Below are 16,878 nucleotides of genomic sequence, written 5' to 3'. Positions count from 1 at the left end.
GAAAAGGCTAAGAGAGCTGGGAATGTTCAGCTTGGAGAAAAGAAGGCTCAGGGCAAGCTCATCAATGTTGGTAAATACCTGAAGTGAGGGTGCAAAGAGGATGGAACCAGGTTCTTTTTAGTGGTGCCCAGTTACAGACCAGAGGCAATGGGCACAAACTGAGACACAAGAGGCTCGCTCTGAGCATCAGGAAACACTTTTTCACTGTGAGGGTGACTGAGCACTGGCACAAGTTGTCCAGGGAGGCTGGAGTCTCCCTCCTTGGAGATATCCAAAAGCCAACTGGAAATGGTTCTGTGCAACGTGCTGGAGGTGGCCCTGCCTGAGCAGGGGTGTTGAACCAGATGCCCTCCAGAGGTCCCTGCCAACCTCAGCCATTCTCTGATACGTGAGTAGAACTGGATAGGCTTATAGCTCACTCCTGCAAAAGCCTTCTCTGCTACATGCTCTCTCAGTTAAACTGCTGTGCAGGAACAAACAATTCTTTTTGTCCTTCTGATGAAACATGTAAAGGACATTCTGTAAGGCACCAGGTTATGGAATTCGAGAATGCTGTAATCTCTGACAGCAACCTAAGGGACTCTCTCCGCTTTATGCACTTTGGCAACATATATACAGTTTGCCATGCCAGTAAAGCATCGCAGCACTGAGTTTATTTTGGGATCTCAGAATACTATGCTTCTTACTGAGAAAATAGATAATGGACTCAAAGACTAAAGTCCCACAAAATTACGTCATATTCTCTCAGACTATGAAATGAATATTTCAGAAGGTGTTTATGAGTCCCTTCTTTCTTGCCTCTGTTCCGGATGACTGACAAACCCCAAAGGGAACTCTCTAGCCTATAAATGCATAGTTCGTATGCTCATTAGGAGACAACTTTATTAACACTTCGCTATGCTGATTCAAAGCCCACTGACATCAATGAGAAGACTCCCATTGTCAATGTTGCCCTAAGGATTTTCTGAGTGGCTAGCACAACATGCAGCTGTGCTTTTTTCCTCCCGTTGCAGGCCTTGCTGTGACAGGCCTGTAATCATCATTAAAAATTACTGTAGCAAACCCCCCTGCCTTAAGCTATCATCAAATGGATTTTTAAATGACAGGAAATAAATGTGAATGTTGTTGTCACTCACTCATTCAATTCCAAAGCTTCATGTGCTGCAGAAATTCGGGCTTGGGGGTTTCTCTCTCTCCAGGCTTTTTGCATTACTGTTCAATAAACAAAGCAGAACAGAGGCATATCAGTCATTACAGCATTAACAAGCAGAATCTACTGCATTATAACAACAGAATTTATTGTGCTCAGCCTGACTCACTCCACAGCACTCAAAGAGGTCAGTGATCCCTCAAAATAATCATAATAGTCATAATCAACATGATATTTTTGTCCCAAATACTCAGCTTTACTCTTTCATTTAATTAAACTCTTTTTCATAGGAAAATCTGGCTGAGAGATCATGCCATCTGCACTGTCACATACAGAGGTGAGAAGCAGCTTTTTCCTCTTGGAGTAGCAGATTCCACAGGACACAAAAGAATACAAGGACAGTTAGGATTCTTATTCTAGTTCCTTACTGTGCTGTTGCTTGAGGTGAATGTTAAATGGAAACAACATCCAGGTTAATCAGACCGCCTCATAATTAGCCCATCAAGTTCAGAAACTAGATTCATGTTTATCGCATGTTAAAAAAGCACAGTATGTTCTCTTTTGTAATTATGCCCTCAGAATGGAGTGCCCAACTCTCAGTATCTCTCCTTTCCTAAGAGACAAAGATTTGTCTCTTCAGAGGCGAATTCTGATGATCAAAATCATTGTCGTGCATTTCAACATGTCACAGAACCAAAGCCTGCGTGTGGACTTAACAATAAAGGCTTAACACAACTAAAGCCACTTCTATCAAATTCAGCTGTAAATGTGTTGTTTCCGTTTTCTACAGAGCTTCAAACTACATCTGGGAATGAAACGCAGGACTCAAGTTTTACATAAGCTCTCTCTCTTCTGTCCGCATAGACTAAATGGGACCTGGATAATGTAACTTAACATGCCACACTGCAGCCAGAGGCAAATTAAGCTATATATGTTTGAAGCCGCTGCAAGAAACAGGGAAAACCCCAAATCTTTACACTTGCAAATGGTACCTTGAATGACTTCAGCAAGAAAGCAGAACAAAATAGTGACACAAATTAGATAGTTCATACCTACAGAGATATTTGTTCAGATCTAGAATTCTACAAATACAACAGCAACAATTTTCCAGGCATGACCAGACTTTTGCCTTTCCTTATTCCCTAGAGAAATGATGCCTGACTGCATTTTTCTTGCACCAGTTTAAAACAATCATTAACCTATTAGCAAAACCAGTTGTTCACAAGGTTTCTTACTAGCATCTGCAGGCCGTAAATGATCCGTGTCACATGTAAAGAATGTCTGATGGTCCTGTGCTGAAAGATTCATATCATAGTAAGTCAAAGGTTCTCTCCCTGTTACCCATGTATACCTGAAAACATGCCAACAAAGAGACATTTTGGTTAATGAGGTCACATTTGGCAAAATGAATCTAGAAAAGAATCCTAGACATTAGAGATGGGCATAGCCTAGTAAGGTCACCCAGCCAATCTCCCAACCAACACTTGTTGCATTTCGCTGTACTGTGATGGAGCGACAGCAGTTGAACCTACGCTAATGAGGATGTTGGAAAGTACACACTGGAAATTGGTAACACACATATTCACACACTAAGACTACATGAAACCTAGATGTAATTCATTATGTTGTTTTCTACAACTGATTTGAACAGAATTACTGCCTTAACAGTACCAAGTACACCCGGTAGGTTTTTCCTGTTTTTTTTATAGGGTCACTAAAAACTGCAGAAGTAACAAGTGCATGAGCATGAATTTAAATTCCTTTTCATTCAGAAACATTTTACAAATGACAGAAAAAACCTGGCATGAGCACATGTCCACAGTTGGTTTTGTTTGTCCATCTCTGAGTTAGATTAATGGATGTGCACAGCCAAGGTCCTTAAACCAGTACTATGCCCAAAACCGTAACGCTGTAGCACTTACCGATTATATTCAGCTCCTCTGAACAAATTTAAAGGATTTCGCCAGACTTTGCATTCTGTTATAAACAGAAACACACAATAATGAATCTCTCTCACATTACAATGGTACTTGAGGATTATCAGAAACATCGGTTATCTTCTAATGAGCCTCACCAAATGACTTATTTATAGGGGAAAAAAATATCAAGAGCATAGAGATGCAGGTAATCAGACTGTTCTTCCCTTTTAAAATAATAATTTAATTATAGATTAGTGTCAACAAACATAATCATTCCAGACAAATAAACACTAACAAAGCTCCAAACACCAGATGAAAAGATAATACTGATTAGTGCCAGGACTCACATTTACCGTAATGCAGAATTGAAGAGGGATCACACTGGGTTATTGCAGTGAAAAACAGCAATTAACTTGGTCCCTATGGACTTGTTATTTCCACAGAAAAAAATCAGAAAAACTGTCCAGTTAATACTGTAAATCACCGAGAATCTCAGTTACACTTGCCAAATCAAATTCCTCTTTAGCTCATGAAGTAAAAAATACATGGCAACATCTACTGACCTTACTTAAGTTACAAAGCATACTAGAGTTGACAAAGGATGTTGAAGGTGATTGGCAGAGAAAAGTTCGTTGCATTGCAAAGGTTTGGGAACATTAAAAGCATTTCATACATTTCTTTCAGGGGGAAAAAACCTGTCAATTCTTCACAATGCAGGCAGGAAGAAACTAGAAAATCCACAACAATATAATTCAGAATAGAACTTATCAAAACCCAACCAAACACGTAAAAATTAATTTCTATAGCTTTTGAAAAGTTGAGGTCTTGATTCTGGTTTTTCTTCCTTTAACACTAGACTTGTTCTCTTCATTTCAACGAAGACAATTCACTCCAGTGAAGCTGAGACCAGAACCAAACCCAATATTTGCACAAATATTCACTGAGAGGCAGTGTCGTTCCACCACAGATCTGCTACTGGATGACCCCTCACATGGTGCTCTGCAAAAACTCATCATAGAATCACGAATCGTTTCAGCTGAAAAAGACCTTCAAGATCATCAAGTTCAACTGTTAACCTAGCACTGCCAAGTCCACCACAAAACCATGTCCTTAAGTGCTGCATCTACCACGTCTTCTAAATACCTCCAGGGACAGAGACTCAACCACTTCCCCGGACAGCCTGCTCCAAGGCTTGACAGCCTGCCAGCATTTCACCAGCTGCTTTCCAGTACCAAAAGTCAACCAGCACATTTTCCCCTACAAAATCTTGTGACATTGTTTCTACACAGATCATAGAGACGGTTTTCTGGTGGGATATTGAGGCAGCAGGGTATCAAGCCTTCTTTATACGACACTGCTAAGTGTATGCCTGTTCCCTTTATGCCTGTTCCATTAAAGAAAGGGACAGAAATACAGAACTGCAAGTCAAGACCTTCTCTTTTCTCCTGAATGCAGCTCCCGTTTCTAAGTGTAAGGCTAAAGTGGTATGGAGAGAAAGCATTTTACAGAAATTATCTGCAGTAACATAATGACACCCAGAGCTACACAAACACTAGTGAAGTGGCAAAGGAGGTGGGCCCTCAGCTTGCTGCCTACATCACCTAAAACTATGTGTGAAACAGAGACAGGGGAATGGGAAGAGGTTTGGGAAGAGCGAATGCATCAATTATACATCTGCATCTTTCAACTAACCACTTCAGGAGGTAGCTAATATTAGAAAGTTCCACTGGTTTACTCAGCAGAAGTGCTTGATCAACATTCAGCTGTTCTGTTGTGCAGCCGGACAGTACGGCTGTTTGACAAGCTTCAATCTGACAGTTTTTACGTAATATGACTTTCAAACTATCATAAATATTAAATCCACATCAGCCTTCTCAGTTCCAGAGGCACAATTCAATGGTTTGGCTTACTATTTGCAACCAACAGGATTAGGCAACTATTTTATCACAGTGACACCATTCTTTTTGTTCATCTTATTTAAGTGGTTATACTTTATCCAAAGTATGCCCTACTTCAGCACTGTAGCGGGGAAAGGTGGAATTGGAGAACAAAAAGAGGAGGTGAAGAAGGGATTTTATTACCACCTCCTGTCCTGGGGGCAGAGTTTGACATCTGTCTAGCTGGTTAAACATGATGTGTTTGTTCTTTGTTGTTTTTGTCTTGGTATCTGCTGATACTGTGGTCTCAGTACAACAACCATGCTTCTGACGACTAAGCTATATACCGCAATATTCTACCATAGTCAAATATCTACATAGGAAAACGGGGTGCGCCAAGTGAAAAAGCCATTTTCACCTTGTTGGACAGTGAAAGAAATACCCCAGCACTGACGCAGGGTAAACTGAAAAGGTTGCCTTACCTGTTATGCTACAAGTAATAGAACTGTATCCCGTATTTTATACAAGCAATTAGGATCTACTGAAGATTAATCTTTCAGCTCCTTGTTCAATGGTCATGTTTTGAGCATGCTATCTTTCTGAAGGCACAAATAACAAGCTATCTGTACAGACACACTATCCAGAGACACTGTGAGAGTCCCAACTCACAGACTCAAGTGCCAATGCACTGCAAGGAAACACACTCCTTAACTATTTCTTTACATCAGAAAAGTCAAGATGCTTGGGTGAACCTCATTAGTCAAAATACTGTGCCTTCTGCTTTAAAACAATGAGTTATTTCAGAGCTGCTGAAGTGTGACTGAGCACACTGATGAGTTTTCAGGTGTGTCCAAGCCATCCCATGCTTTCTGCCAGTTCATCCAAATCTAATATCCTGGACCATGCAGTGCTGCTATTCACAGCCTCTCCTCGGATGGGAATGACAGCAGCTGAATTTGCTGTGCTTAAGTAGAAATACTCAGCAGAAAGCAAGGGATTTTGAGGCCACCTATTTCATTGAACTTGTGAGTTCAAAGCTAATTGTTGTTTGCTTGTTTTCATGAACACTGAAGAGCAGAAATAAAATTTGCCAGGTACAGAAATAGGCACCTCAGCTGCTAAACAATGATCTTTTCTCCATAACTAAAATACATATTTTTTCATTCAGTTTTCTGCACTTGTTAATTCTGATATATTTTAAAAGCCTGCAGAGGAAATAAATTTAATGAAACTGTACTTGATTCTAGGTGCATATCCCTAATGAAACCCAAATTAACTTCTAGTATTAAGATTATGGCCTGTATGGCAAGCTAGGGATGAAACAGGTGGTCTTCATTTCACAGATGAGGAACAAAAGCCAAGATGCTCCTTGCCCTGACTTTCCTTTTGCAGTGGGCATCTCCAGCTCAAGCCAGAAGCAACACCACTTCAGCATCTTCATCACCCATGGGCTAGGTCTTCAAATCATCCCCCCCAGGTAGCTGAGTCACCCAAGCACAGAGACAAGCTCCCCTGGGACTCTTCTTCAGTCTGCAAAGATCAGTGCTTAGGGGGCTGATTCATTTTAGGCAGGCTGGCCTGTCTCTCAGAGGAACTATCCTCAGGTGACCAGCCACCGGAATCAAAGTGCCTCAGCAGAACCCCAAACCCTGTGACCTGACCAAAGTGACCTGCAGGGATAGTCCTCCTGTGGCAGAGTTGTAACAGGACTCAAGCTGCCTCAGTTCACACTGACATCTTCCCCACCATCACATGAGAGCTGATTTCTTGTGATTTAACATTTCTTCACCAGACCAAGTAAATATGTGTTCATTACAGTAATACATAAACGCACAAAAAAATGACAACTTGTACATTTATACTGGTCATGTAAGGCTCTCAAAACACCTCCTCAATCACATGCTAATTCATAATAATCACACACACTAGAAAAGAAGCCAGAAAGTCAACTTTAAAGGTTTGAATGGCTGAGTCAGATACCTTCAGCCTGACTTGCAGCACCCACTCCTTGCACTGAAGCTCCTAGCGGCTTTGAAGGCCTGGAAGCTCACAAACATTGCAAATGCCAGAAATCAGGGCCCCTAAACTGGAGGCCTTTTGTTAAAACCTGAAGGCGTTATGATGTGTGCAAAGTCACAAATCAAATCAGTAGCAGAGTCAGGTACAGAACAAGCCTTTTAGCTATCGAAAGCCACTGCGCTTCCACTTACTCGAGTGAAATCCAAACGTTGTTTACATACTGCTTTCATGATCTAAACAATCAAGCGACACAAAAGCAGATGGGCATTCTTCACATCTTTTTCTGATGTTTTTGGTTACAACTTTGTTATTATTCAAAATAATTTAAATAAAAACACTCCCTGCCTTTAGAAACGATATTGCAGAAAGAGCATGTGCAATTTCGCCGGGCTTTCAGAACACGGAGGGAACAGATGCACCGGCAACACAGCCTGAGCAAGGAGCACGGCATGGATTTGGAAAGATATAATTAGCCAGAGCAATTAATGAAGCAGCTCTGCCTTTTATTTGACGAGAGAACAAGTTTAAAGGAAGCCCCATCTGGTCTTACGGCTTCAGAACACGATGGTATTTTGTACCCCGCGCCCGCCCCGGGGCTGCTGCCACGCCGGGCCCGGGGCAGCGGTGGGGCGGGAGGGCCGGCTGCCCGAACCGGCCGCTCTGTCCCCCCTCGGGCATATAACGGCCATTCCCCCCCGCACTGAGTGAGCCAGGGCACGGGAACCTTCAGCTTTACACCGCCTGGGAAGCCGAGGGACAGGCGGCAGCTGCCGCCGCCCGCCGCCCCTCACCTGAGACGCTCTGGCGGCTGGAGTCCGCGTCCCCGTTGGCGGCGCTGGCGGTGCTGGGCGCGCTGTTGTCCACCCCGCCCAGCAGGGGGCGCAAGTGGCTCACCGAGACCTGCTCGATGAAGGACGTCCCGTACTTGCGGAAGTACCACCACTCGAAGATCTGCAACAGACAGCGAGAGCGCGCCGCGTCAGCGCCCGCCCCGCCCCGCCCCGCGCGGCTCCTCAGCCCGCTCTCCCGCCCCTCAGCAGGGAGGAGGCGCCGGCGGGGACTCGGGCCTCCCCCCGGACCCTCAGGGAGGCACCGGCCGGCGGGGACTCGGGCCTCCCCCCGGACCCTCAGGGAGGCACCGGCCGGCGTCTGCCCTGCCCGAGGAGCGGGCCGGCCTCCCTGGCAAGCAGCCAGCCTCCCCGGGGCATGCCGAGTTGGAATTTCATAACAGTTCGTGCCGAATCCGGCAATTCGCTTTCAAAACCTGGTTTACAGAGAGTGAAAAATCTCAGTCTCGTCAGCAAAGAATGTTGTTGGAGTTTTTTGTTTTGAACGGGGTTTTTTTGTGGCCTTTTTTTTTTTTTTTTACCCAAAGAACCTTAAATGAAATTATTTATTTCAAAGGCGTTTAAAATTGTTAGGAGCATTCCTTTACATTTACTTTTGGGAAAAGAAAACCAAAAACCAACAGCCCAGCAGCTCAGCTCCATCCCGTCTGACATCAATGGGACGCTGCAGTCAGGAGTACGCTCTGCCCTCATCTTCCCCGAGCTCCCACTGCAGTCAAGGGAAAGTGAGGAAAAGCAGGTTTGCCTGTTTTCCCAGTAATGCTTCCAAAGGAATTAACTGAGTTTAATTAAAAAATAATAAAATAATGTTACTCCAGGAAGCTGAATCCTATTCCTTTTACGATTTTTTTTTCCTAACTGCACTGTGTTTTGTTTGGTTGACTTGGGCTGATTCCAAATTTATTTTCAGGCTTTTGGTTCACCTAGCAAATCGGAAAAGAATTATTTACAGAGCTCTACTCGGAAGACCATTCCACAGCCTAAAAAAACCCCTTAATTGTAATTGTATACATAAATATGTATCTGTGGTATTTTCACAGAGAAATTACACTTATTTCAGGAAACTATGTAAACCTGCAAAGGAAGACTATTTCATATAAACAGAGAAAAGATTTTAACTGTAAAAATTGTAAAGACACTTATAGTGAGTTTGTAAAATGAGTGTATTTTGCAGTTCCATCTTAATCGTCACCCAAACATCTATACTCCAACAGAAACAAAAGCAAATCAAAGGGTTTTTGAAAAATGGTTATCTAAAATGGTTATCTATTAATTCTTACTACAACTAGACACAACCAACAGCAAGTGAAATGATTGTGTTCACATCATTGCCACCATCAGTGTGCTGCCAAGCAGGTCCTGGTGGGCCACCCAGGAGCCAGCAGGCTCTAGAAGACCTCTTAGAAGTCCACCTGCTGCAGAGAGGTTCAGGCTGGGCTCCACGCTCTCCCACAATAGTTTCTCATTTTTAAGTTCTCTTGATCTCTTTAAATAATTGAACTGACTTCTGTGTCCATGGGATTGTCTGTAGGCAAGATATACTTTTTTTTTTTTTGTTTCCCCTCTCCCTTTAAAGGGTTCCATAGGGGAAAACCAGAAGATAAACCTTCTGGCATAGTAAGAAAATGTTCCTTTCCAAAGGATACTCCAATGCATTCTGCACTGGGGCTTCCCCTAACTTCAGCTATGTTGTTCAGGCATCTAGAGCACTCGTATGGAGGAAGCCTGGCCCTAGCTGCACTGGAATGGGGCGGGCATGCAGCTGGTCACCACCTGAGACAAGTTCACACAAGAGGGTGCAGCAACCCTGGAAATCACTTGGTCCCCAAAACAGTCTAATGGGTCTTCTAGGGCACATCAGCAACAAGAATGGATCAGTCTAATGAGGAGAAGACAGAAGGGCTATGTGAACACATAGAGGTCACAAGCACTGGGAAGATAAACAGACGGTCACAGAGAAACCTGAACAGAAAGACACCCAGCTGTCTGTGACCTCTGCATCCCAGGCAGATCACTGAAACCCCACACAGCCTGGACAGTTCCTCCTTACACAGGCACCACGGTGTGTCTGTCACTGTACTTGGTCCACCAGCACACACTTGCAGCAGTGCCCAGGTGGGACGGCTGGGAGCTAGGGCCAGAATGTCGAGGCTCTGTCACTGAACACTTGCTCTGTGCTGCTGATACACATCCCCTGGTATACACCACTGCCTCCACATGCTGGATATGGGGGACAAGGAGCTGGCACAGGTAAGCAAGCTTTTTTAGCTGTTCTTATGCTCTTAGGCACACACCACCTACTAAAAAGTTTAGAATTTAAATATGATCTAAGAGAGCATCTTAACCTAAGCAGGCAGCATGTGGCTGAACATTACAGAAAGGCTGTGCCCTAGTCACAGATCTGCTGTGAGCATGTTTCTGTTTTATCTTTGGAAACTTTGAGGCTTGAACAAATCAAGGCACCAAAGCCACAGTTCTACCTACCCAAGGCCTCAGAGAGAGTGGTTGTTAGGAATCGAAGATCACGGTCTTACACTGAGGCAAGGGACACTCAGTAAGACTATCACTGTAATGTAAGTGAGGGACTGAAGGCTGGATGGTCAAAATTCTTAGCAGTTATAGATGTATCTAACAAACTTTGTACTTTCTTTAGAAGAAGAAGAAGTATAAAAAATTATATTTCAAAATGTGCTAATAAATTCCTGCTCATTCTTTCAATGCTAATCACCTTTTAGACAAAAAGTCAGTAAAACCCAGAAGAGGAGAGTGAGCAGCACAAAAGCATGCTTGAGCCCACTTGCCCTTCACAAATGTACACCGGCTGGAAAACTGTCACACTGAATTTCAATGAAACTGAGAGTACAAGCAGAAAGAATGTATATAAATATGTGGTCACTACTACAGTTCAGCTGAGTGACAAGAGCTTGCTAGAACATAGATACAACTGTAAGTCTGCCTCCCTAGATTTACATATGTATTAATTACTTTAAAAAATGGCATTAAAGCTCATAAATTGTTTAAGGCAGCTTTGAAAAATATTAGCAATGTTGAGTGAATCCAGTGCCAGGAAACATCAGCCAGACCATACAGTCTCTTAGAAATTAAAGCCATAAATCATCATCATAATAAGCCTTTGCTTGGAGTCATTTGTTCAGGGTGTATGAGAAGGTAATCTGTAATCTGGTACTGAAGTCAAAACAATACATTCTCTCACACAATTTCTGCAACTTTCTCAGACAGCGTCAGCTGTTTTGAAACCTGATTTCTATAAATCAAATTTGATTTCTAACTGTACCAGCCAGTTTGAAAGCAATGTAAAGTCAACAAGCTTTTGACAGTTCAGCAAATGAGAGATCATCTGGCAGAGTAATAGCTGACTATGAGGATTAATTACCCATTGAAAGAGATCTTGATCAGAGAGGAAATTAAAAGGAAAGATAATTTCTGCACCACTTCTGAAAGAAAAGGCCACCTCATTTCTGTCATATACATACAGTGGGAAGGGAGCTCATCTTCACAGACCTTGTCCCCTTCACAGCAGTGGCAAACTTCTCTGGGATCTTTCTAGTTGGTGCCTGTGCTTTGAAATCAGAAAAGGGTCAAAGATCTCCAAACCCTCAAGGGATCTTTGAAACCATTATGTCCACAAAGGCCAAGTTAAAACCCTGTTCTGAATGTTTCCGGCTTTGTGCATTTAGAAAGCCCAATCTAGAATTTTTACTTTTTAATCTGGTATAGATAATGCTTAACGTAAGAGTATTTGATTTTGGAAAATCCTTATTGATAATTTCATGGCTATAAAAAACCAACTTGTAGGTGACAAATATATTTGGGTTGAGAGCTGGTTAATCATGCATAAGCCTTCTTAATACATTTCAGACACTTGCTTTGGATTTTTTTTTTTTGTTTTTGCTTCTCTGTGCAGGTACTTCGCTTCCCCTGTGCAATGAAAATATTAGTCATTCCCTTTCTTATCTCTGCTCTTGCAGACAGACAATCCCAGATTTTATTTCTCTCTGTAGCAACAAATCTTTTCTGCATCATTTTGATATCTGATCTTCCTGCCTGTTTTTTCAGAACAGATATTCCATCATAAATGCATCAATTCACAAGGGATGATTTTGATAGTAGTTCTCACTAAACCAAGTAGTGATGTCTACCAGCGATCTGAATTATGCTTTTCTGTCTATCACATTTGAGACAGGCATCCTCTCTTACAGCGAACACCCTCTGTAGTCCTCTTCTAGTGTGAGTGCATTGAGCCTTCAACAGAAGCACTAAAGGATTTTGTTTGCCAGCAACTTCCACAGCTCCAAGTTCTCATTCAGCTTTGTAATTAGGGTTCCACATCTCAGAGGAGTAAGATTTGGAGCGCTCTTCTAATATAAGGGGTGGTTAACAACCGATCTAATGGATATAAATAAAACTTACTCTCTTGAGGAACAGGATAACGATAGCACAACTTGATTCCATGGTTAAGCCTATTTGATACATAAAACAGGACCACAGCACAGGTTTGGCTGGCTCAGTCATTTGTGATGTTTTTTTGCTAGCACGCTGCCTGGCCTGTGCCAACTCTCCCAGGCAATGACTGGGCATGCTCTAGGGACAGCACAGCCCAGGGGCTGTTCCTAGGAGAAAGTATAGAAAAGATCATCCTGTTTCGGTAGGCAAGTGTTTATCCGTATGGGTGTGATTATACAATGCTACTTGCCTTCTGACAAAGAAAGCCCCTGGTCTGTTTTATTTTAGCTGTTAGGGGTAGGCAGTGACTCAAGCAGATCCTCCTGTCCTGCTCAGCTTAGTTCTAGGAAACAGTACACCTCTGACCACGCTCTCAGTGTTTTTACCAACAGTCTTGAAGTCTATGCAGCCCCCTTCCTTCTGGATGAAATGCACCCATTTAGCATCCTCTTAGACTGCTGCTGGTTACCGAACCCCCACTTGTCTTAACTCAAGGAGTCAGTATGAGAAGATACATGCAGTGCTAACAAGCAGCTTGTTAAAAATAAATAGCTATTTGCTTACACTTCATCTACCTCTGGAAATACAAAAATGGGAAAGAAAATAATATATTGCCTGGACTAAGTATAGTACTTCTCTCAAATTAGAGCCCAGCTACTTAGGATAACTCTTTCTTATCTGTGGACTGGCTTACAGCCTGCCTTCCTACAGACCCCTTCCTCTTTCATCTGCTCCTTGACAAGTGTTTCCAGTTTCTTAGAACTTCCTATAAGGATTCTGCCCTCTCTGACCTGTCAGCCTCCACTGAGCAGAGCAGAAACTTTGAACAATTGCCACGTATCGCTTTTCAGCCACCAAAGATTGTCCCTGCACAATTGTCTTACCTTTCTGGAGTCTGTGGCAACACCCAGAACTCAGTCACCTTTCTGCCCCTCTGCAGCAGGCTACACAGAGGTATTGAAACAAGCAGAACAACTAGTATCTACAGAGAATAAGACAGGTCCCTTCTGTGTTATTCAAGTCTCTCACAGACTTCCTGGACTGGTACCATTGGTTACCAAAGGCTGGGACTCTCACATACTATACGTTTACTTGAGTAGTAGCAGACAACCCAGCTGCTCAGTGCTAGCCAGTATGTAGACTCAGCACTCATGCTCCACCTCCATAGACTGGCTTTCTAATCCTTCTCTCAGAAAGACCTGGTATTTGTGCATTGCAGAATGTTTCTCATGGTGTAGCAGAAAACTCTTATTATTGTCCCAAGCTCTGCAGTAGAATCATGAGGCATTCCTGGTGGAGATTGAAGACTGGGGTTCACTTCTGCCTGTACTTTGTTAGAACGAAGACTCCATCAGTTTGTAGAGCAAATATCACGCACACTTGCTAACCAACATGTTAAATACATGGCCTTATTTGCAAATCTCAGTGGCATTTACATAGTTCCAGTTCACAGCATTTACTGGACATCAGTTGTGTTTCATGACAGTTTTATTACCCTACCTGTGGAAAACCTTAGCCTCTCAAACACCGAATACAATGCAGCTCATTGTGTTCTGTGAGACAGAACCCTGTTTTTTACTGGATTAAAAGTAATTGTGGTGGAACCAAGTTTGCAATACAATATTTCTAATGGAGCCTGGGATTTAATTTGGTTCCTATTTTTGATTTTTGCCAAAAATAGTGCAGATAAATTGAACATATGCTAAATTGTTCATTTTAAACTATGTTAGTCAAGTAATTCTTGAGAATGCTTGAGACAGAAAAGTATTTTCTGTACTGTTCTAAGCTATCCCGAAAAGAAAAAAGGTCTGAAATCCTTGCTTCATTTAAGTCACATTGCCTACAGCAAGGCCAGAATTTTACCTAAAGAATGAAAACAAAGTAAGAGACAAAATAAGATGGGAGAGTAGTGTTTTGCAAAGGAGTCCCGTAGCATGCAATTGCCCAAAGCTGAACTCTGCAGTCATTGCTTCACAACCCAAACATGAAATAGGAAAAGCATTCACTTTCTCATTGGTTACCACACTTCTGAAATGATGGAATTTTCCATCATTTCATAACCTGCAGTTCTGTGATTTCTCCTTCTCATTAGGAATTGCAGCCAGCTGATAATGGAAAGAAATCTGCCAGACCATATGGTGGAAAATTCCAAGGAATATTAGTACATCTAGTCTGGAAAATACCCAAGCAATGTAGATATGACAATAGAATGTTTATTTTATGAGAGAGTTTCACTTAATACCATGTAACAGGTGAATGTGTAGTAATGTGGGCAATACAGCATGTTACTGGGCCATTGGTAAACAGCAATATTATTAAGAATAATTAATCTGAAGCACAATTGGGCTACTGAAAGGCTAGCACTACCTTACTAGAACTTACTCAGCTGTCTTTCCTGATACATGGTCTGTTCAACTTGCAGGTTCTTCTCTCCTTGACTGTGTCTGCTGAGTTTCTTTTCCATCATCCAGTTGACAGACCACATGTTCCTCTCAGCACAGACACCAGTCCCTAAAATCTAGGGTTCCTGGCTGTTACCTTCCTGGCCTATGTATCTTTTCCACACTTAGGATGATGGCATATGAACAGCAGGCAACAACTGATAGCAGTAGTGAAGGTCCACAAAAAAGTCTTTCAATCTTCTTTCAGTCTGTGTCTACACCTCCATCACCTCACTGTTGCTTCAGCTTGTTCATAATGGACTTTGTCATGCAGCATTTAGTGATTTTTTTCCAGTTAAGTCTAATCTCTTCCTGGGAGGCTTCTAATGCTGCCCTTTTGCCCCTTCCTCATATCACAGTCTTGAATACTCCTTGCCACTTCCTTCTTGTACTTTCCATCAAAGTACAGCACTCAGAAATGTCTTGCTCGCAAGTCTCCTGCTGAGCTTGCTCCTCAGAAATTACCTTCGTGACTACAGTATAAAATCTACCTACATTTGCAATCATGCACAGAATTAGTTACAGAATCTACAGAATCTACAGATTCTAATCTAACAGAATTGGACACAGAATTCAGTCACAGACAATTTAGTCTCTCTTCAGGGTACTTTGCTCCACTTTGATTCTGTAAGGTATTTCCATAGGGCACAAACTGTGTTTTTCTTGCAACCTCCTCCCACTGCCTTCACTCTAACAACAAATCTGGAATTGTGCTTGTGGGACCCATGTTATTTCTGTCATTCCTTCTCATCTTGATGGTGGGGTCCAGCCTTTCAAACATTTCTTCTTTCTGGCTGACAGTACTGAATGTAACATTCAGTATTTTCCTCCCATGCATTTGAGTAAGTTGTGCTGAACCAAATCCAAGTCTTACAGGTCTGGCTTCTGTTCATATTCTGAAAGATCTGCTGGTGTCTCTGAAGCTCCATCCTGTGCTTTGAGGATCAAACCATATGAGAATGAAGAATGCCCAAGGTGCAGACATTAAGTAATTGCCTTCTGCTACAAGGAAACCTCAGAACAAGGCACAGCAGCAGTGCACCTGATGCTTTATACCTGGCATCATCTAAGTGATGAGAGTCTCACAGGCATTCAGGAGTCAAGGACACCATTTCTTTGTCTACATCAACTACAGGCAATGTGTAAGTGAGAGGTGTGCGTTTCCCACACCAAACTGATAAAGTTTAATTAGGAACCTAGTTTCTTTCAAGTTTCTCTGAGGTCAGTAGATCTGAGGCGATGTGAACAAGCACCTAGCCATGTCTCTCTCTTTCCACTTACCATTACTGTAACTACACTCCTACACAATTGGTCTCATTGGTCTCCCAATTACATTCCTAGTTTGGTATGGTGAGGAGGGTCTTCAGCTTGTATCCAGCATATTTTAAATGTGTACAACTTGTTTTTAGAAAAGGACCTAAGACAGATTGAACAAACAAGACTAAAACAAAGAACTTTTCCCTCAGAAGGGGAAGTGCAGAGGGAGGTGCTGATGTCTTCTCCCTGATATCCAGTGATAGGAAGCACGGGGATGGTTCAAAGCTGTACCAGGGGAGGTTTACAGTGGACATTAGGAAGCATTTAGTTACTAAAAGGGTAGTCATACACCGGAACAGACTTCCTAGAGAGGTGATCAGTGACCCAAGCCTAGCAGTGTTTAAGAGGCATTTGGACAATACCCTTGACAACATGCTCTAACTTGGTCAGCCCGGACTTGGTCAGGGAGTTGGATTAGATGATCATTCTCTTCTCTTCTCTCTTCTCTTCTCTTCTCTTCTCTTCTCTTCTCTTCTCTTCTCTTCTCTTCTCTTCTCTTCTCTTCTCTTCTCTTCTCTTCTCTTCTCTTCTCTTCTCTTCTCTTCTCTTTTCTCTTCTCTTCTCTCTTCTCTCATCTAATCCTATCCTATCCTATCCTATCCTATCCTATCCTATCCTATCCTATCCTATCCTATCCTATCCTATCCTATCCTATCCTATCCTATCCTATCCTATCCTATCCTATCCTATCCTATCCTATCCTATCCTATCCTATCCTATCCTATCCTATCCTATCCTATCCTATCCTATCCTATCCTATCCTATCCTATCCTATCCTATCCTATCCTATCCTATCCTATCCTATCCTATCCTATCCTACCCTACCCTACCCTACCCTACCCT

The 16,878-nt window shown here is 42.5% G+C and overlaps 1 protein-coding gene across 9 annotated transcripts in view; it reads right to left on the bottom strand.

Moving 5' to 3' along the window:
- The window catches only part of ST7 (suppression of tumorigenicity 7), a 151,791-nt gene that overhangs the window by 53,981 nt on the left and 80,932 nt on the right, over positions 1-16,878 (bottom strand). For 5 of the 9 annotated variants that reach the window (XR_005828289.1, XR_005828290.1, XM_040596992.1 and 2 more), the window contains exons 3-7: positions 11,308-11,388; positions 7,757-7,916; positions 3,073-3,127; positions 2,386-2,501; positions 1,137-1,212 (exon numbers count right to left, since the gene is read on the bottom strand). Coding sequence is in view for 7 of the 9 variants with exons in the window: in XM_040596992.1 (XP_040452926.1) it covers positions 1,137-1,212; positions 2,386-2,501; positions 3,073-3,127; positions 7,757-7,916; positions 11,308-11,388 (488 nt within the window). In the remaining 2 variants the exon portion in view is untranslated. Of the gene's footprint in view, positions 1-1,136; positions 1,213-2,385; positions 2,502-3,072; positions 3,128-7,756; positions 7,917-11,307; positions 11,394-16,878 lie in introns of all 9 variants that reach the window. The other 4 variants (XM_040596987.1, XM_040596989.1, XM_040596990.1 and 1 more) reach the window with 3 other exon arrangements.

The sequence above is a fragment of the Falco naumanni genome, chromosome 5 (assembly GCF_017639655.2).
Source record: "Falco naumanni isolate bFalNau1 chromosome 5, bFalNau1.pat, whole genome shotgun sequence".
Taxonomy (NCBI): Eukaryota; Metazoa; Chordata; class Aves; order Falconiformes; family Falconidae; genus Falco; species Falco naumanni.
Note: the sequence above shows the minus strand (reverse complement) of the source record. Positions and strands in the feature narration are given on the sequence as shown.